This window comes from Protopterus annectens, chromosome 8.part0 (assembly GCF_019279795.1).
Source record: "Protopterus annectens isolate FY-2018-M chromosome 8.part0, PAN1.0, whole genome shotgun sequence".
In the NCBI taxonomy this organism is placed as follows: domain Eukaryota; kingdom Metazoa; phylum Chordata; order Ceratodontiformes; family Protopteridae; genus Protopterus; species Protopterus annectens.
The window spans coordinates 1690251699-1690274354 of record NC_056741.1 but is presented as its reverse complement, the minus strand read 5'-3'; the positions used below and the strand labels follow the sequence as shown (position 1 = coordinate 1690274354).

General features: G+C 42.7%; 1 protein-coding gene across 3 annotated transcripts in view; it reads left to right on the top strand.

The window, feature by feature from the left end:
* The window catches only part of LDHD (lactate dehydrogenase D), a 1439596-nt gene that overhangs the window by 837305 nt on the left and 579635 nt on the right, over positions 1-22656 (top strand). For all 3 annotated transcript variants that reach the window (XM_044081223.1, XM_044081220.1, XM_044081221.1), the window contains one exon: positions 22508-22647. In XM_044081223.1, coding sequence (XP_043937158.1) covers positions 22508-22647 — 140 coding nt within the window. The remainder of the gene's footprint in view (positions 1-22507; positions 22648-22656) is intronic.

Here is a 22656-nt window from a genome sequence, read left to right as displayed (position 1 = left end):
TTGTGTACTGTGTATTTTTCTAGCTAGTTTCACTGTGTGTGAGGTATTAACTGGAAATTGTCCACTTTTATTAAGCATCTGTTGGGTTGTTTCTGAAAACTTGTTGCAGTTAAACTCTTTTTCTAGAGGCTCCTTTAGCTGTTTAAAACTTTCATTTAAAGGCTCACTGCTGCCTTTCAGCTGTGAGAAACATTTCTGCAGTTTGTTCTAAGTAGTGGGGATATTTGTAGCATTTCCATATTCAGGCTTGTATTTGGGCCTAGTGTTTGTGGAGGCTGTGTGTCTGAGCACATATTCAGGGACATCTTGGTTTAGCTAAAGCCATCAGGCATTTCAGTGAGAGAGAATTGTTTGAGGTCATTGGCTGACTGAGGTCACCTGGACTACAGCTTAGACTAAGCACCTCATTGGTTCTTTTGAGATTTCTTTCTTAAAAGCTGTCTCAGGTTTCAACTTTCTGTTACCTAAGAAATTCAGTTGTGAGTGTTCTGCCATTTCACACTGAACTGATCAAAGGAAGGACATTGAGGAAACTCGGAGCTATAATATATAACATTAAGTATCCTGTTTTTTGTTTATTTTGTTCTTTATTTCTTTGTTATTTATAGCACTTTGTGTACTGTGTATTTTTCTAGCTAGTTTCACTGTGTGTGAGGTATTAACTGGAAATTGTCCACTTTTATTAAGCATCTGTTGGGTTGTTTCTGAAAACTTGTTGCAGTTAAACTCTTTTTCTAGAGGCTCCTTTAGCTGTTTAAAACTTTCATTTAAAGGCTCACTGCTGCCTTTCAGCTGTGAGAAACATTTCTGCAGTTTGTTCTAAGTAGTGGGGATATTTGTAGCATTTCCATATTCAGGCTTGTATTTGGGCCTAGTGTTTGTGGAGGCTGTGTGTCTGAGCACATATTCAGGGACATCTTGGTTTAGCTAAAGCCATCAGGCATTTCAGTGAGAGAGAATTGTTTGAGGTCATTGGCTGACTGAGGTCACCTGGACTACAGCTTAGACTAAGCACCTCATTGGTTCTTTTGAGATTTCTTTCTTAAAAGCTGTCTCAGGTTTCAACTTTCTGTTACCTAAGAAATTCAGTTGTGAGTGTTCTGCCATTTCACACTGAACTGATCAAAGGAAGGACATTGAGGAAACTCGGAGCTATAATATATAACATTAAGTATCCTGTTTTTTGTTTATTTTGTTCTTTATTTCTTTGTTATTTATAGCACTTTGTGTACTGTGTATTTTTCTAGCTAGTTTCACTGTGTGTGAGGTATTAACTGGAAATTGTCCACTTTTATTAAGCATCTGTTGGGTTGTTTCTGAAAACTTGTTGCAGTTAAACTCTTTTTCTAGAGGCTCCTTTAGCTGTTTAAAACTTTCATTTAAAGGCTCACTGCTGCCTTTCAGCTGTGAGAAACATTTCTGCAGTTTGTTCTAAGTAGTGGGGATATTTGTAGCATTTCCATATTCAGGCTTGTATTTGGGCCTAGTGTTTGTGGAGGCTGTGTGTCTGAGCACATATTCAGGGACATCTTGGTTTAGCTAAAGCCATCAGGCATTTCAGTGAGAGAGAATTGTTTGAGGTCATTGGCTGACTGAGGTCACCTGGACTACAGCTTAGACTAAGCACCTCATTGGTTCTTTTGAGATTTCTTTCTTAAAAGCTGTCTCAGGTTTCAACTTTCTGTTACCTAAGAAATTCAGTTGTGAGTGTTCTGCCATTTCACACTGAACTGATCGAAGGAAGGACATTGAGGAAACTCGGGCTATAATATATAACATTAAGTATCCTGTTTTTTTGTTTATTTTGTTCTTTATTTCTTTGTTATTTATAGCACTTTGTGTACTGTGTATTTTTCTAGCTAGTTTCACTGTGTGTGAGGTATTAACTGGAAATTGTCCACTTTTATTAAGCATCTGTTGGGTTGTTTCTGAAAACTTGTTGCAGTTAAACTCTTTTTTCTAGAGGCTCCTTTAGCTGTTTAAAACTTTCATTTAAAGGCTCACTGCTGCCTTTCAGCTGTGAGAAACATTTCTGCAGTTTGTTTTCCACCCTCCCTCCCTGTTGGTATAGTGTTTTTATAGTTGGTGGCTTTGCAGTTGCCCACCCCTAGTGTAAATTTGATCTGGGACCCTCCTCCTAGTCTAGTGTCATTACCTCATTCTACCCAGTACAGGGAGAACAGTTGATAAGGCCATTCAGCTTAGTTTTTGCTACTCCTTTCTCTCTTTCTACTAAAAAAAAAAAAAAAATTCTGCTTTTACTGTATTTGTGTTTCTTCCTACTTTATTTTGCTTTTGTGTCATCTTAAAACTACTCCGTTGTATTTATTACTTCTTGGTGTAACTCATTCCAAGCCTTTTAGTTTAAGCACTTGGGCTTCAGACCAGTTGTTTTACTTTAAGAAGGTTTGTGGTCTGCACTGTAGTGGCAGAACAGGTAGCTTACATCCTTCTAAGTTGGGAACTGCTGATTGAGGGCTCAGTGTCTGTTATTCTAAAAGTGTATTAATTCTGGTTTAAGCACTTGGGCTTCAGGCCAGTTATTTTACATTAAGAGGGTTTGTGGTCTGCACTCTTGTGGGAGGAGAGGCTGGACTCTGCCCTTCTGAGCTGGGAATTTCTGGTTAAAGGCTTATAGTGCCTGCATATTTGAACTGCTTCTTACTGAAATTGGTACACCTTGTTTGCTGTAGCATAGACTAGATCCAGGCCTGCTGAATCTAGCTTTGTTTGTATAACTTGAGCACTAATCCAGGCATTCTTTAAAGTATTCAATTTTATTTATTACTGCTTGGTAGTAACTTGATTAAAGTGTAGCTATCATTCTAAGTCTTTTGGATTAAGCACTTGGGCTTCAGACCAGTTGTTTTACATTAGGAAGGTTTGTGGCCTGCACTGTGGTGGCAGGACAGGTAGCTTACATCCTTCTAAGTTGGGAACTGCTGATTGAGGGCTCAGTGTCTGTTATTCTAAAAGTGTATTAGTTCTGGTTTAAGCACTTGGGCTTCAGGCCAGTTATTTTACATTAAGAAGGTTCGTGGTCTGCACTCTTGTGTGAGGAGAGGCTGGACTCTGCCCTTCTGAGCTGGGAATTTCTGGTTAAAGGCTTATAGTGCCTGCATATTTGAACTGTTTCTTACTGACATTGGTACACCTTGTTTGCTGTAGTATAGACTAGATCCAGGCCTGCTGAATCTAGCTTTGTTTGTATGCTTGTTGTTTGTTTGCTTGTTATTTCCATGAAACACTAATTTCACCTAAAACACAGCTTTTCAGTGCTTCTGTGGATCCCTAGTGATATCTGCATTGCTTACTGTACTTATTTCCTTGTTTCACTTGATAGAAAGTTACTGTTTGTCATTTTTGCATTTAACATTGCACGGTTACCTGGCACTTGCTCACTAAAGCAATTATATAAGTCAGCACTAAAAAATTAAAAGCACTACACCCTCACAAACTCCCCTTGAATTCCTTGTTCCCCATTGGCCCTTTTTTTCAATTACAAAGGAATTCCCAAAACTATTCTAGCATGTCCAAAGGTCAGTTGTCAACCTCCTCTCTGGTCCAGCTGGTGAATATGGGAATCTTAAGGCAATGTTACAACTGCCTCATGTACACAGACAACCCTCTCCTCCTCCCATCAAATTCCAACCAACACGTGTGAGAGATGCAACCATATAGCCAAACTGGAGGCTAAGCTCTCTCAACTCAGTACTGGCGTAACCAGTCAGGAGGAGAAGGAAACCACACTCACTACAATTCCAGTCTCACATAGACCTACCACGACAGCAAACCAAACACATAAACACACAAAACATACTGAGGCTCTAAATAAAAATCTGCCTAAGCAGCAGAGACCTCCAAAGCAGACACCCAAGCAACCACTACCCCAACACAAAACACGCAACAGATAGCTCACAAAGCCAGTGTGTGAACAGTCACAGCCCTTAAGGCTAAACAACACACCTGATACACTTGTAATAGGTGACTCTATCATCAAGCACACTGACGCCCCGCCTACCAGGCTGATCAAGGAGAAGGTCACAGTGAGCTGCCTGTCGGGCGCTAGGATCCGCCACATAACACAAGCACTCAGGTCACCCAAGGCAAGTACAAATATGACTCCATCATTGTCCATGCTGGTGTGAATGACCTGAGACACAATACCTCCCTGGACTACATGAAAAGAGACATAGAGGAGCTCTCTGAGCATGTAGCCCAGGCCAGTATGACCCTGACCTTGAGTAGCATCTACTCACCAAGAATGATGCCACAATATGAAGACAAGATGATCAATTTCAACAACTGGCTTAAGTATTGTGTCATTCAAAGGGGATCCAATGCCTGTCAGCCTGATGACATGCTCGACAAGCCGATGCTTCGCTAGGAACGGCTTGCACCTGTCACCTCTGGCTTTTGGATATTGGCAAAGGCCTTTGCTACCCCATAGTGCCTTTTTAGGCAAGGCTCAAAAGACAAACCCACCTCCATAGGTATCACAAGGATAAGAAACTAAGAGTAATGCTACTCAACGCCAGAAGTCTAAACTCAAGATGCACGACTCAAACTCTCCTTAGCATGGAGAACATCGATATCTGTGCAGTAACAGAAACTTGGTTCTAACGCTCCGAGAGCACCCCAGCACTACCAGGTTATACCTCATACCATGCTTTTCGGCCCCAAAACTTGACTGAACCACAAAAGGAGGGGAGTATCAATATTCACAAAGATACCCACACCTCCAGGTAGGTGGCACAGCACGAAGCATCAGAGACTATCCATGTGCAACTAACAGTGGTAAACTGCCTTCCAGCTTATAGCCTGCTACAGACCACTCCTCCCAAACCCAGGAACCCCACTGGCCTTCCTGAGAACACTGGAAAATATGAAGGTCTCTAAACACCATTATATTAGGTGACTTCAACTACCCAAACATAGACTGGGAGCATTACTCTAGCTCCAACACCCTAGCCCAAAGGTTCCTAGAATTTATAAACTCAAATGCTATGGAACAACTTGTTACCACTCCCACAAGAGGGGAAAACATACTGACCTGGATCATCATCAACATGGGACTCTATGCTCCAACTTTCATTTAAAGGCTCACTGCTGCCTTTCAGCTGTGAGAAACATTTCTGCAGTTTGTTCTAAGTAGTGGGCATATTTGTAGCATTTCCATATTCAGGCTTGTAATTTGGCCTAGTGTTTGTGGATGCTGTGTCTGAGCACATATTCAGGGACATCTTGGTTTAGCTAAAGCCATCAGGCATTTCAGTGAGAGAATTGTTTGAGGTCAATGGCTGACTGAGGTCACCTGGACTACAGCTTAGACTAAGCACCTCATTGGTTCTTTTGAAATTTCTTTCTTAAAAGCTGTCTCAGGTTTCACCTTTTTGTAACTTAAGAAATTCAGTTGTGAGTATTCTGCCATTTCTCACTGAACTAATCGAAGGAAGGACACTGAGGAAACTCGGAGCTATAATATATAACATTAAGTATCCTGTTTTTTGTTTATTTTGTTCTTTATTTCTTTGTTATTTATAGCACTTTGTTTACTGTGTATTTTTCAAGCTAGTTTCACTGTGTGTGAGGTATTAACTGGAAATTGTCCACTTTTATTAAGCATCTCTTGGGTTGTTTCTGAAAACTTGTTGCAGTTAAACTCTTTTTTCTAGAGGCTCCTTTAGCTGTTTAAAACTTTCATTTAAAGGCTCACTGCTGCCTTTCAGCTGTGAGAAACATTTCTGCAGTTTGTTCTAAGTAGTGGGGATATTGGTAGCATTTCCATATTCAGGCTTGTATTTGGGCCTAGTGTTTGTGAAGGTTGTATGTCTGAGCACATATTCAGGGACATCTTGGTTTAGCTAAAGCCATCAGGCATTTCAGTGCGAGAAAATTATTTGAGGTCATTGGCTGACTGAGGTCACCTGGACTGCAGCTTAGACTAAGCACCTCATTGGTTCTTTTGAGATTTGTTTCTTAAAAGCTGTCTCAGGTTTCAACTTTCTGTTACCTAAGAAATTCAGTTCTGAGTGTTCTGCCATTTCCCACTGAACGGATCGAAGGAAGGACACTGAGGAAACTCGGAGCTATAATATATAACATTAAGTATCCTGTTTTTTCTTTATTTTGTTCTTTATTTCTTTATTATTTATAGCACTTTGTGTACTGTGTATTTTTCTAGCTAGTTTCACTGTGAGGTATTAACTGGAAATTGTCCACTTTTATTAAGTATCTGTTGGGTTGTTTCTGAAAACTTGTTGCAGTTTAACTCTTTTTTCTAGAGGCTCCTTTAGCTGTTTAAAACTTTCATTTAAAGGCTCACTGCTGCCTTTCAGCTGTGAGAAACATTTCTGCAGTTTGTTCTAAGTAGTGGGGATATTTGTAGCATTTCCATATTCAGGCTTGTATTTGGGCCTAGTGTTTGTGGAGGCTGTGTGTCTGAGCACATATTCATGGACATCTTGGTTTAGCTAAAGCCATCAGGCATTTCAATGAGAGAGAATTGTTTGAGGTCATTGGCTGACTGAGGTCACCTGGACTACAGCTTAGACTAAGCACCTCATTGGTTCTTTTGAGATTTCTTTCTTAAAAGCTGTCTAAGGTTTCAATTTTCTGTTGCCTAAGCAATTCAGTTGTGAGTGTTCTGCCATTTCACACTGAACTGATCGAAGGAAGGACACTGAGGAAACTCGTAGCTATAATATATAACATTAAGTATCCTGTTTTTTGTTTATTTTGTTCTTTATTTCTTTGTTATATATAGCACTTTGTGTACTGTGTATTTTTCTAGCTAATTTCACTGTGTGTGAGGTATTAACTGGAAATTGTCCACTTTTATTAAGCATCTCTTGGGTTGTTTCTGAAAACTTGTTGCAGTTAAACTCTTTTTTCTAGAGGCTCCTTTAGCTGTTTAAAACTTTCCTTTAAACTCACTGCTGCCTTTCAGCTGTGAGAAACATTTCTGCAGTTTGTTCTAAGCAGTGGGGATATTTGTAGCATTTCCATATTCAGGCTTGTATTTGGGCCTAGTGTTTGTGGAGACTGTGTGTCTGAGCACATATTCAGGGATATCTTGGTTTAGCTAAACCCATCAGGCATTTCAGTGAGAGAGAATTGCTTGAGGTCATTGGCTGACTGAGGTCACCTGGACTACAGCTTAGACTAAGCACCTCATTGGTTCTTTTGAGATTTCTTTCTTAAAAGCTGTCTCAGTTTTCAACTTTCTGTTACCTAAGAAATTCAGTTGTGAGTGTTCTGCCGTTTCACACTGAACTTATCGAAGGAAGGACTCTGAGGAAACTCGGAGCTATAATATGTAACATTAAGTATCCTGTTTTTTGTTTATTTTGTTCTCTTTTTCTGTTATTTATAGCACTTTGTGTACTGTGTATTTTTCTAGCTAGTTTCACTGTGTGTGAGGTATTAACTGGAAATTGTCCACTTAAGCATCTGTTGGGTTGTTTCTGAACTTGTTGCAGTTAAACTGTTTTTTCTAGAGGCTCCTTTAGCTGTTTAAAACTTTCATTTAAAGGCTCACTGCTTCCTTTCGGCTGTGAGAAACATTTCTGAAGTTTGTTCTAAGTAGTGGGGATATTTGTAGCATTTCCATATTCGGGCTTGTATTTGGGCCTAGTGTTTGTGTAGGCTGTGTGTCTGAGCACATTTTCAGGGACATCTTGGTTCAGTTAAAGACATCAGGCATTTCATTGAGAGAATTGTTTGATGTCATTGGCTGACTGAGGTCACCTGGACTGCAGCTTAGACTAAGCACCTCATTGGTTCTTTTGAGATTTTTTTCTTAAAAGCTGTCTCAGGTTTCAACTTTCTGTTACCTAAGAAATTCAGTTCAGAGTGTTCTGCCATTTCACACTGAACTGATCGAAGGAAGGACACTGAGGAAACTCGTAGCTATAATATGTAACATTAAGTGTCCTGTTTTCTGTTTATTTTGTTCTTTATTTCTTATTTATAGCACTTTGTGTACTGTGTATTTTTCTAGCTAGTTTCACTGTGTGTGAGGTATTAACTGGAAATTGTCCACTTTTATTAAGCATCTGTTGAGTGGTTTCTGAAAACTTGTTGCAGTGAAACTCTTTTCTAGAGGCTCCTTTAGCTGTTTAAAACTTTCATTTAAAGGCTCACTGCTGCCTTTCAGCTGTGAGAAACATTTCTGCAGTTTGTTCTAAGTAGTGGGCATATTTGTAGCATTTCCATATTCAGGCTTCTATTTGGGCCTAGTGTTTGTGGAGGCTGTGTCTGAGCACATATTCAGGGACATCTTGGTTTAGCTAAACCCATCAGGCATTTCAGTGAGAGAGAATTGTTTGAGGTCATTGGCTGACTAAGGTCACCTGGACTACAGCTTAGACTAAGCACCTCATTGGTTCTTTTGAGATTTCTTTCTTAAAAGCTGTCTCAGGTTTCAACTTTCTGTTACCTAAGAAATTCAGTTGTGAGTGTTCTGCCATTTCACACTGAACTGATCGAAGGAAGGACACTGAGGAAACTGGGAGCTATAATATATAACATTAAGTATCCTGTTTTTTGTTTATTTTGTTCTTTATTTCTTTGTTATTTATAGCACTTTGTGTACTGTGTATTTTTCAAGCTAGTTTCACTGTGTGTGAGATATTAACTGGAAATTGTCTACTTTTATTAAGCATCTGTTGGGTTGTTTCTGAAAACTTGTTGCAGTTAAACTCTTTTTCCTAGAGGCTCCTTTAGCTGTTTCAAACTTTCATTTAAAGACTCACTGCTGCCTTTCAGCTGTGAGAAACATTTCTGCAGTTTGTTCTAAGTAGTGGGGATATTTGTAGCATTTCCATATTCAGGCTTGTATTTGGGCCTAATGTTTGTGGAGGCTGTGTGTCTGAGCACATATTTAGGGACATCTTGGTTTAGCTAAAGCCATCAGGCATTTCAGTGAGAGAGAATTGTTTGAGGTCATTGGCTGACTGAGGTCACCTGGACTACAGCTTAGACTAAGCACCTCATTGGTTCTTTTGAGATTTCTTTCTTAAAAGCTGTCTCAGGTTTCAACTTTCTGTTACCTAAGAAATTCAGTTCAGAGTGTTCTGCCATTTCACACTGAATTGATCGAAGGAAGGACACTGAGGAAACTCGTAGCTATAATATATAACATTAAGTGTCCTGTTTTCTGTTTATTTTGTTCTTTATTTCTTTGTTATTTATAGCACTTTGTGTACTGTGTATTTTTCTAGCTAGTTTCACTGTGTGAGGTATTAACCGGAAATTGTCCATTTTTATTAAGCATCTGTTGGGTTGTTTCTGAAAACTTGTTGCAGTTAAACTCTTTTTTTCTAGAGGCTCCTTTATCTGTTTAAAACTTTCATTTAAAGGCTCACTGCTGCCTTTCAGCTGTGAGAAACATTTCTGCAATTTGTTTCCCTCCCTCCTTCCCTGTTGGTATAGTGCTTTTATAGTTGGTGGCTTTGCAGTTGCCTGCCCCTAGTGTAAATTTGATCTGGGACCCTCCTCCCAGTCTAGTGTCATAACCTCATTCTACCCAGTACAGGGATAACATCTGAGAAGGCCAATCAGCTTAGTTTCTGCTACTCCTTTCTCTCTTTCCTTTCTCTCTTAGCACTAAAAAAAAAATGTATCTGCTTTTACTGTATTTGTGTTTCTTCCTACTTTATTTTGCTTTTGCGTCATCTTAAAAGTACTCAGTTGTATTTATTACTGCTTGGTGTAACTCATTCTAAGCCTTTAAGTTTAAGCACTTGGGCTTCAGACCAGTTGTTTTACATTAAGAAGGTTTGTGGTCTGCACTGTAGAGGCAGAACAGGTAGCTTACATCCTTCTAAGTTGGGAACTGCTGATTGAGGGCTCAGTGTCTGTTATTCTAAAATTGTATTAATTCTGGTTTAAGCACTTGGGCTTCAGGCCAGTTATTTTACATTAAGAGGGTTCGTGGTCTGCACTGTTGTGGGAGGAGAGGCTGGACTCTGCCCCTCTGAGCTGGGAATTTCTGGTTAAAGGCTTATAGTGCCTGCATATTTGAACTGCTTCTTACTGAAATTGTTACACCTTGTTTGCTGTAGCATAGACTAGATCCAGGCCTGCTGAATCTAGCTTTGTTTGTATAACTTGAGCAGTAATCCAGGCAATCTTTAAAGTATTCAATTGTATTTATTACTGCTTGGTAGAAACTTGATTAAAGTGTAGCTATCATTCTAAGTCTTTTGGATTAAGCACTTGGGCTTCAGACCAGTTGTTTTACATTAGGAAGGTTTGTGGCCTGCACTGTGGTGGCAGGACAGGTAGCTTACATCCTTCTAAGTTGGGAACTGCTGATTGAGGACTCAGTGTCTGTTATTCTAAAAGTGTATTAGTTCTGGTTTAAGCACTTGGGCTTCAGGCCAGTTATTTTACATTAAGAAGGTTCGTGGTCTGCACTCTTGTGGGAGGAGAGGCTGGATCTGCCCTTCTGAACTGGGAATTTCTGGTTAAAGGCTTATAGTGCCTGCATATTTGAACTGTTTCTTACTGAAATTGGTACACCTTGTGTGCTGTAGCATAGACTAGATCCAGGCCTGCTGAATCTAGCTTTGTTTGTATGCTTGTTGTTTGTTTGCTTGTTATTTCCCTGAAACGCTAATTTCACCTAAAACGCGGCTTTTCAGTGCTTCTGTGGATCCCTAGTGATATCTGCATTGCTTACTGTACTTATTTCCTTGTTTCACTTGAAAGAAAGTTACTGTTTGTCGTTTTTGCATTTAAGTTACTTTGCACTTGCTCACTAAAGCAATTATATAAGTCAGCACTAAAAAATTAAAGGCACTACAGCCTCACAAACTCCCCTTGAGTACCTTGTTCCCCATTGGCCCTTTTTTTCAGTTATAAAGGAATTCCCAATACTATTCTAGCATGTCCAAAGGTCAGTTGTCAGTCTCCTCTCCGGTCCAGCTGGTTAATCTGGGAATCTTGAAGCAATGTTACAACTGCCTCATGTACAGACAACTCTCTCCTCCTCCCAACAAATTCCAACACATGAGAGATGCAACCATATAGCCAAACTGGAGGCTAAGCCCTCTCAACTCAGTACTGGCGTAAACAGTCAGGAGGAGAAGGAAACCACACTCACTACAATTCCTGTCTCACATAGCAAACCAAACACATAAACACACAAAAACATACTTGGAGGCTCTAAATAAAAATCTGCCTAAGCAGCAGAGACCTCCAAAGCAGACACCCAAGCAACCGCTACCCCAAAACAAAACACGTGCAACACATAGCTCACAAATCCAGTGTGCAGAACAGTCACAGCCCTTAAGTCTAAACAACACACCTGATACACTTGTAATAGATGACTCTATCATCAGGCACACTGACGTCCCACTCACCAGGCTGAACAAGGAGATGGTCACGGTGAGCTGCCTGTCGGGCGCTAGGATCCGCCACATAACACAAGCACTCAGGTCACTCCCAGGCAAGTACAAATATGACTCCGTCATTGTCCATGCTGGTATGAATGACCTGAGACGTACCTCCCTGGACTACATGAAAAGAGACATAGAGGAGCTCTCTGAGCATGTAGCCCAGGCCGGTATGACCCTGACCTTGAGTAGCATCTTACCCTCACCAAGATTTATGCCACAATATGAAGACAAGATGATCAGTTTCAACAATTGGCTTAAGTATTGGTGTCATTCAAAGGGGATCCAGTGCCTGTCAGCCTGGAATGACATGCTCGACAAGCCACGATGCTTCGCTAGGGACGGCTTGCACCTGTCACCCCTGGGCTTTTGGATATTGGCAAAGGCTTTCGCTACCCCCAGAGTGCCTTTTTTAGGCAAGGCTCAAAAGACAAACCCACCTCCATAGGTATCACAAGGGATAAGAATCTAAGAGTAATGCTACTCAACACCAGAAGTCTAAACCTCAAGATGCACGCACTCGAAACTCTCCTTAGCATGGAGAACATTGATATCTGTGCAGTAACAGAAACCTGGTTCAAGGCTCCCGAGAGCACCCCAGCACTACCAGGTTATACCTCATGCCATGCTTTTCGGCCCCAAAACTTGGACCGAACCACAAAAGGAGGGGGATTATCAATATTCGTCAAAGATTGGGTTGGGAGGGTGGCCTAATGGTTAAGGTGTTTGCCTTACAAACTCAAGGTGCAGGGTTGGAGTCTCACAAGGGATAATTGGCTAGGCTTAAAATGGCTCACAAGGGCAGTTAGCCTAGTACTAATCTATGAACCTATGAACCTATACCCACACCTCCAGGTTGGTGGCACGGAACGAAGCATCAGAGACTATCCATGTGCAACTAACAGTGGGTAAAACTGCCTTCCAGTTTATAGCCTGCTACAGACCACCCTCCCAAACCCAGGAACCCCACTCGGCCTTCCTGACAACACTGGAAAATTGGAAGGTCTCTCCAAACACCATTATATTGGGCGACTTCAACTACCCAAACATAGACTGAGAGCATTACTCTAGCTCCAACACCCTAGCCCAAAGGTTCCTAGAATTTATAAACTCAAATGCTATGGAACAACTTGTTACCACTTCCACAAGAGGGGAAAACATACTGGACCTGATCATCACCAACATGGGGACTCTATGCTCCAGACCAGAAGTGTATCCCTCACTGGTAAGATCAGACCATAAACTAATCTCACTGGATATTCACATCCTGACCCCACCCCCTGCCCAGAAAACCACAGTGAAAAACTTCTCTAAAGCAAATTTCACACTCCTCAAAACCAAGGTGGAATTCTTCAAAGCCCCCGGGCCTGTGGAAAATACGGCCCAGACCGCAGAATCCTTTATAAACACATTCTATGAACACCTTCAGGAATGCATGGATCATGCAATCCCAAATAAAACCAAGACCCAATCCTCCAAAGGCAGACGTCCTGTCTGGTGGCCCCAGCAATAAACAAACTATACAATAGAAGGAGGAAGCTACTACATGACAGAGCAAAATCCCAAAAAGGGAAGGCATCTCGGATCAGTATTAGCAAAAAACTATGGGCACTCATAAAACCATCTAAGGTTAACTTTGAGAGAAGAATTGCACAGGACACTAAGGATAATCACAAGGCTTTCTTTAGTTATGTTAGGAACCTGGGTGGGAATTCCCAGATATGCTCAGAATTAGTCCAAAATGACAAAAAATACACCAAACCCACAGACATTGCCAACATCCTAGCTGACAGGTTCAGCACAAACTCCCCCCCCCCCACCAAAAGGGCAAATATCTATCCCAGCAGAGTGCTTCCCCCCTGACATCTCAGATGCTCAGGTAAGAGCCGCCCTCCCCAAAGCAAAAAACACAGCATCAATCGGACGAGACGGTGTCCCGGGCTGCGTCCTACATGAACTCCAAGAAGAGCTAAACCCAAACATAAAACTACTGTTCAATCTCAGCCTTACTACAGGATATGTACCCAAAGAGTGGCGTATAGCAACAGTGGTCCCTCTCCACAAAGGTGGAGCCTCAACGGATCCTGGAAACTATCGCCCCATAAGCCTGACTAGCTTGGTTTGCAAAGCTATGGAAAGGATCATCATGGACCTCATAAATAAAGATATTGGGGACCTACAGACATTGGATCCTACCCAGTTCGGCTTTGTTAAGGGCAGATCCTGCCTCTTAAACCTGGTCGATTTCTTTGAAACAGTCACCAAGGCCATTGACGAGGGGAAGTTGGTCCACACAGCCTACCTGGACCTCACAAAAGCCTTCAATACAATACAATACCCCACTCAGGCATTATAGATAAGCTCACCAGATTAAATATAAACCCCTTTGTCACTAGATGGGTTGCAAACTGGCTCAAGGACAGAACCCACATGGTTAGAATTGCTGGAGCCATGTCAGACTCCAAACCAGTTACAAGTGGCTTCGCACAAGGCTCAGTCCTGGGACCTCTCTTGTTCGGTATATATTTCTCGGAGGTACAGGCCAACATGGAAGGATTGTGGCTGACCAAGTTCACAGATGACTGCAAACTGGGCACCATAATCGACTCTCCAGCTGACACAAGCATCCTCCAAAAGGGCCTCATAGAAACAGACAACTGGTGCCAGAGCCATGGCCTCAAGCTAAACCCCAAAAAGTGTATAGTCATCCCCTTTGGCAAAAACAAAGTGCCCACAAATTACCACATAGGTGGTAATCCATTAAGTACAGAAGAAGTAATTAGGGACCTGGGGACCCAAGTTGATAGCAATCTCTCATTTGACAACCACGTGACCAAAGTGGTTAGAAAAACATTTTATATAGCCCGCCTAATCATAAAGGAATTCACATCTAGATCAGGGGAGGTCATCATGCCTCTTTACTCATCCCTCATCGGGCCCATAATTGAGTACAGTGCCCCTTTTAGGATGTACCTGGAAAGACCCCAAAAGTACCTCACCAAGAGGATCAAAGGGCTCAAACAGATGCCATATGCTGCCCGGTTAAAGGAACTCCAGCTCTACTCAGTGGCATACCACCTGCTCAGAGGCGATTTGTGCCTGACGTATAAAGCCATGTCCAACCCGGAATTAATGGACATGCTGCACCTCAGAAAATCCAAATACCATCGAGCTATGTGCTCGAGAGACTTGAACCTCAGCACTGAAATAAATAGGACATGCTGGAGGGACAGATTCATAACCCAGAGGCTCCCTTCACTCTGGAATAAAATCCCAGTCCGGGTTAGGCAGAGTCCCTCATTGACTCTCTTCAAGAGGAATCTTGATGAGTGGATGGGAGATCGTAGGTTTACCCCGGGTATCACTTCTGTGTCACTGTTAGACAGAGGCACAGTATACTAACCTCGAAAAAGGGCATAGCAAAATTAATTTAAAATGGGTGGCAAAAGCCAAACATACTCTGGCTAGGCTTATAAATGCCCTAGGGCAGATAGCCTAGTATGAACCTATTAAGTGTTCCAACAATTTAACCTTAAATGCCCTTTTACATTGTATTATATAAAACTTGCAGCAAGGGCAACTTAGAGCATAAATAATGCCCTCTGTGTTACAGCTAAAACAGCCCTTAGCTTGAAAGTTCAAGCCGTTAATTTTATTAAAACTTTGTATAATATATTTGCAAGCTTTACACCTTCCACAGCTACTTGTTCCTTACTCACTAAGATTTTTATTCATTTACTTATGTGAAGATGTCTGCCAATAACAAAATCCCAAACAGCATTAGTTTTCCATGGTGTCTGTCATGGTACTGATAACATTATCGGGGTGGGTATGATTAGATATCTGGTTGACTGTTGCCATTGTCGTGAAATGACCACAACAGGATGCTCACCTAGCAATCACCCCATGCTGGGATAGAACAAGGTGACTGACATCTGTCAACTGTGCAAGCAGGTTATGATGCATAATATCAGTGAGTACCTGCTGTGACCTTGTAGGACAAATGAGAAAAAAGTGATCGTCTTCCTGAGTAATTGGTGTGGTCACCCACTCACCTGTATTACTCACCTGACTGGGGCATCTGAAAATATAAGAGATATATCCCTTGCGGGAGAATGGTGTATATCTAAAAGCAAATCATTGCTGGGTCTGTGACAGGGAACTGTATTGAGTGGTGGCTGGTTTACCGAGTTCTTAGCAGAATCAAGAAAGTCTGGAACATCAACCATTTTCTTTGGGAGCATAACACACTATACGAAGTAGTGTACAGGATACAGTATGCCTAACTAGATGTTCTTTGTGTTTCACTGTTTCAGTCATCACCTGTGGGTTATCCCTGCTGTGGTAGCCCTCTGCCGGCCCGAATACCAGAGTCAATGTTTTTCTGCTTTGGCTGCTGCCACTTGCTGCCTGATATCAGGTCATCAGTGCTATAAAGGAAGGCATCTGGTGCCATTACATCAGTCTTTCTTGCTGTGGAGCCCATAGCAGAAGCAGTTTGCAAGTGTGCCGTTCGGTTGCTACCAGAGTTTGAATTAAAGCTGAAAATATCTAAAGCTAAGTACCTCACTGGGGATCCTTTTTCTCTTGCACTAACCAATGTACGAAAAAGTTAACAATTACCTCACTTGTGGAAAGCAAATACCACACCGAGACTTCCATTCATACTTTGTCACTTGTTTAGGCCCAGACCACGACATCCCCTGTTGCCGGTTCTGTGCCCTCTTTAATGCAAGAACCATTACATCAGTCTTTCTTGCTGTGGAGCCCATAGCAGAAGCAGTTTGCAAGTGTGTCAGTTGGTCGCTACCAGAGTTTGAATTAAAGCTGAAAACATCTAAAGCTAAGTACCCCATTGGGGATCCTTTTTTTCTTGCACTAACCGATGTCTGAAAAAGTTAACAGTTGTCATACCTGTGGAAAGCAAATACCACACCAAGACTTCCATTCTTACTGCATCACCTGTTTAGGCCCAGACCACGACATTCCCCTGTTGCCGGTTCTGTGCCCTCCTTAATGCAAGAACCATTCGTCGTAGAGTTTTTATTGTTGTCAGGTATTTTCATTTGAAATGGTGTGTGTCGGCCAATAATCTATACACATTCCGAAAAAACGTAAGGATAAAAATAGACAGACCACACGAGGCTAAGCCTTCCGATGCCTCTACCGCTAAGCAGGTTGTCAGCTCACTGAAATTCAGTGAGGTGCCTTCGCAGCCCCTGATTTCCGATTTGATACCTTTGCGGACATCTATTGAGACCCTTTCGGACTCAGAGATGCCACAGAAATCTTCATCTTCCGAGCCTCTAGTTGTCTCTGCCTTGGTTGGGTCCGGAGCAGCGACGTGGGCACCGGCTTCCGAGGAGGTTTTTTGCACTACCGTATCTAGACAAAATCTGACTACCATTTCTCTTAGACCGATGGATACTCTTAGGTCTAGAGGTATGGCCACTCCTAGGAAAACTACCTCTAGCCACCATTTTACCCCTGCTCCACCACCCCAAGCTCAAATGCTTAAAATGGCAGAGGATTTTATCACCCTTATCAGGGTAGTCAGGCCACTCCTTCTAAAAGGAAAGGAGACCTGTCAGGATTCTGAGTAGTCTGATTATTCAGAGTTTGAAGGGGAACAACAACCTCTGACTGCTTATGAGGATTCAGATGCGGAGGAATCCATTCCTTCTGCCTCCCCACCAGAAGATATTTCCTTTGGGGAAACCCTTCACACCCTCAGATAGCATTTCCACTGGGAATCCCAGGACTTCCTTCAGCCTAAGAAAAGACTTGGTTTCTAGACCTGCCCCAGCACAGACCCTTGGCCATCCTTCCAATCTGAGAGGTGGTTGATGTCTACCATGAATCCAGCTTAACTCCTGATGCCCTCCCACCTGCTCCCAGAAAACCTGGCAGGTATTACAGAGTACCAGATTCTCACAAATACCTGCACAGAAATCCTGCTGCAGACCCAGAGGTCATTACACAGGGTGAAAAGGAGCTAAGGCTAGTTCTGCAAAGAATCCTATTCCTTCTGACAAGGACTCCAGAGCTCTGGACAGATGGGGTAAAAAGGTATACACCTCTGCAACCTTAGCTATCAGAGCACTCAACTGTCAGTTCCACATGTTAAAATATCAGTAACACACTTTGGAACTGTTAAAACAAAATATTTCAACCTTTCCTGACTGTGCCAATTCAAAAGAGTTAGCAGATTTACTGCACTCTACTTGTCAAGTGGCTAAACACTCATTACACTGTGGATATGATATCCTAGAAGTCTCAAACAGGGCAGCAGTGTCAGAATCTGTCATTAGGAGACGTGCATGGTTGAAGGAAGAACCCCTCCCTGACCATGTGAAATCTAAATTACTTGATGTACCCTTGGATAAGGACCGATTGTTTGGAGTAAAAGCAGAAGAGGTGCTTAAAAAGATGAAAGACAAAGCAAAATCTATGCAGACAGTAAAATACTTCCTTCAGGTACAACCTCCTAGGTTCAGCAGGAATTTTCCCTCAAAACACTAGTCCTTTCTTGTGCCTAGCAGACAGGAGCAAGGTAAGCCCCACAGGGACAGACCACCCAGGCTCCTGTCCCAGGGACAACAGAGAACCAAACAGTGGACCACTTATACTCCAAAGGTAGGGAGTTCTAAGCCATCCCTCTGTGGCAAAATCTCTCAATGACTCCCTCACCCCCCCTCTTCCCTCTTTCCACTCACCAAAAACTAGGAGGAAGGCTCTCTCTGCAAAGAAAATTGGCTTTCTGTAACCAAGGACCAATGGGTCTTAAAGATAATTTTTCAGGGATACAAATTCTCCTTCAGCGAACTCCCAATTCCAAGAGGGTATCCAGACTTACCTCCAAATCAGTGGGCAGAGGCATTGAAACAAGTCTAAACTCTCATATACCAAGGGGCAGTAGAACCTGTCCCCTCAGATCAAACAGGCAAAGGCTTTTATTTCAGACTATTCCTTTTTCCCAGAAAGGAGGGCACTTGGTGCCCCATCCTGGATCTATCCATTCTGAACACCTTCCTGGTGCTCCCCAAATTCAAAATGCTAACTTTGCAGCAGCTGCTACCTATGTTGACAAAAAATGCCTGGTTAGTTACCCTGGATCTAAAAGCTGCCTACCTCCACATCTCCGTAAGGGAATCCTGCAGGAAATTCCTTCTCTTCAGCGCAGGCTCACAACACTTTCAGTTCTCTGCGCTACCCTTTGGCTTATCTACTGCACCCAAAGTATTCACCAAATGCTTAGCCCTGGCCATAGCCTTGTGCAGACATAAAAATATACAAATGTACCCTTATCTGGATGACTGCCTCATTCAGGCAGATTGCAAAGAAAAGCTCAAGGACCTCCTGTTTGTCAAAACCCTACTAACCTCCTTAGGGTACACCATCAACGAGAAGAAATCAAGGCAAACACCCTCCAGGAAGATCATTTTCTTGGGAGCACTGCTGAACACAGCATCCCAAATGGCTTTCCTATCTCCAGAAAAGCAGAGCTTCCTGCTTCTCTATTTTACAAACCTGGCTTCCAGAAGTCATCTTACTGCAGGGAAGTTCCTGCAAGCCTTGAGGTACATGGCATCTTGTATCCTTCTAATTCCTCTGGCCAGGCTTCACATGAGAACTTCAGTGGTACCTAAAGAACCTTTGGTGTCAGCATTCCCAACCCCTAGAGACCTTTCTATCCCTTTGATCCCCTGTATAAGGGCCAAGTTTCTCTGGTGGGTAGGAGCCTGTGCCCAGAACAAGGGTCTTTCCTTCACCCACCACCCAACCAGGCAGACCATTACCCCCGACACCTCAGACATAGCTTGGGGTGCTCACCTAGAAGGCAGGTGCACCCAAGGTCTTTGGGATGCCAGCACCTTCCCTTACACATCACCTAGAAGGAAATGATGGCAGTACAAAAGGCTCTGACATCCTTCAAACCCCATCTCAAGCCAGGGGTTCTCCTTATCAAAACAGAAAACACAGCAGTAATGTGGTACATCAACAAATAGGGAGGGACCCAATCTTACCTTCTGTGCAGGTTAGCCATGAACCTCTGGCTGATGGCCTCTTCCATGGGGCTGCACCTGATAGCCCAATACCTACCAGGGATCAGCAACACCCTGGCAGACCACTTAAGCAGAAACTTACTGGACCCCCACAAATGGCAGCTCCACAGAAAAATCTTTTTACAAATCACTCAGGCATGGGGTACTCCAGAGGTGGATCTCTTTGCTTCGCACCTTAACCATCAGCTGAAAAAAATCTGTACCAAGGAGTATCACAACCTAGCGTGGAAGATGGATGCCTTGACCTTCCCCTGGAACACCCTCTCTGTGTACGCATTCCCTCCTCTGCCCCTTATTCCCAACGTACTGATCAAAATAAGTGAGGAGAGACCACAGGCCATCCTCATTGCTCCAGACTGGCCCAGACAACATTAGTAACCCTTACTGTGCAGCCTGACCTTACAGCCTCCCAGGCAGCTTTCCCTGATCTAAGACATCTTAACTTAGGTGGGGGGGGGGATGCTGCACCCAGCCTTGTAGATTCTCAAACTATCAGCATGGCTAAAACTCTAAAGGGAAACAAGGGACCCCTGTTAAGCAAACGGGTCCTAGACATTATCACTGAGGCCAGAAGGCCCAGCATCAGAAAAGCCCATGGAGGAAAATGGAAAAGATTATTTTCCTGGAGCCAGTCCAGAGGGGGCAATACCTCACAACCTTCCATCCCTCTTATCCTGGACTACCTAGCAGAGCTACTTAATAGTGGCCTCTCCTTCTCCTCTATTAAAATCCATGCCTCAGCCATTTCAGCTCATTTTAATAAAGAACAGCCCCTGCTCTCCCATCCTTTGATTAAACAATTCCTGAGAGGGGCTTCTAATATCAGACCTCCCAGAAGGCCACCCACTCCATCATGGTACCTGAAAAATGTTTTGAAAAAAATAACTTTACCACCCTTCTAACCTGCTGCTTCAGCAGAACTAAGATACTCTCCTGGAAGACTGCTTTTCTCCTAGCTGTCACCTCAGCCAGAAGGGTTTCAGAACTTCAGGCACTGATGGCCACTGAGCCCTTCATCATCTTCCATGCAGACAGGGTCTCCCTGAGGACAAATCCCTCCTTTATGCCCAAGGTGGTATCTAATGTAACTCTCCCCCAGGCCATACATCTACCCACCTTCTTTCTTAACCCTCAAAACAAGGGGGAAATAATTCTGCACTCACTAGATCTGCACAGACACATCAGATACTATCTGAAACATACTAAAACTTCAGGAAAACAGACCAGCTACTTGTCAGCTTTACCCCAGGGGCTCCACTTCCACAGCATTCCTCAGAGGAGTTCCCACCAGGGACATCCTGTAAGCTGCCAGCTGGACTCGTACCTTTACCAAGCATTACCACCTACCTCAATTTTCTAAGGCTAGGGCAGGGTTTGCCTCTGTATTTCTGCAAGGCATGCTGACCCTTTCCTAGGTCTCTTAATAATCCTTTCACCCTTCTCAGTTTTGGGAATCCTCCCACAGGTGATGACTGCAACAGTGAAACACGAACATAGTACAGTTGTGTACACTTACCATAAATGTAGATGTTCGAGTGTATTCACTGTTGCAGTCCTGGTTTCCCACCCTCCTTCCCCCTTATATCTTCATTCTTTAGGGACACAAGTTTCTAATGGTGGCTTGTAGCCAACATGGCCACCTTTCCTATAGTTACTTGGGCATCTGACTGGTTAGGGCAAGAAAAACTGATATAATGGCATCGGCTGCCTTCCTTTATAGCATTGACGACCTGACATCAGGCAGCAAGTCAGAGCAGCCAACGCAGAAAAACATTGACTCTGGTAGTTGCACCAGCCGAGGGCTACCACAGCAGGGATAACCCACAGGTGACGACTGCAACAGTGAATACACTCGAACATCTACATTTATGGTAAGTGTACACAACTATTCTTTTGTTATGGTGATTTGAGGGAGTCATCTCAGCCTTATTCCTGCTACAAATGTCACAAGGAATCTGAATCTCAGTGGCACAAAATATTTGAATGCGAGTAGCTGCAATTATATCTGTATATAACAGTACTGAACATATACTTCTGTGAGACAGAGACTTTGGGCAGTTTTTCTATACTTTGTTACATTAGTGCTACTGATGTTTTAGTAATCTTTGTGATCTGTGTAGATTATAGACCAAAAAATTGTTATACAAGACAGTCATTTTAATTTTGTGAGGAGGTTTGTTAAGATTATAATTACAAATGGAGACATAATACATTTTGTTATTATGAAAACTCATTTTGGTGAGCAGAAACCTTAATTTTAATGCATAATATAATTTTACAGTCAAAATATTGTGATAATTTCATTACTTTGGAAGGATATTTTGTTTTGTGCACAGTTTGCATTTTGCTGTACACTTCAGACAAAGAAATGATGAATTTCCCTGTGGTACATTTGGTTGGAGACTTATGGCCAATGTGTAATTGACTGGCAGAGAAATGTGTGTCACAAATTCACTCTGGATGCAGAAGCATGCAGCGCTGTGCCCACAACTTCAATAACCAAGTGCATGTAGACTGGGAAGTGATGTGTGTTTTGCTTGGTGTACAATACATGCTTATGTAACTACAAAATGTAGAAGTGTGCTACAGTAAGGAGGCACTGCATGTTGCTGTAATATTTCTTATGCACCATTATCTGTTTTAGATAATGTTAGATACTGCATAGAAGGGTAGTGGTCGACACACACAATTAATAAAGGCCTTGCTCATTATGCAGGTCATTTTCACTGCTGCCAACATGCCCATTGGGCAGTATGGCTGCCTGCTGTCTCTAAGTGCCTTGAGGGTCATGGAGAATATTTACCCACTGGGCACATGGTTGTTGAAGCTCTGTGCATGGCGCTATACATTTTCCTAAGTGTACAGTAAATTTATAACAAGCATATGTCTCTGCTGCTGACTTTCACTTCAAGACATGTCCCTAGCAAAGTGTACCACAGGGAAATATCTTGCTGCCTAGCAGCCTGATCCCCTTACAGGACATTGAAAGGAAAGATTACTTCCTTCTCTAAAGCCAGGCTTGCTCTGTTTTATTTAAAGGTGCAAGCCTCCAGATGTGGTTGTTTGGCCACAGAATGTGGAACACGTGAGTCAGATGGCCCAACTCTGCTATGGTAATGATATTCCAATCATTCCTTTTGGCGCTGGTACAGGATTGGAGGGAGGTGTTGGTGCACCAATAACGTTGC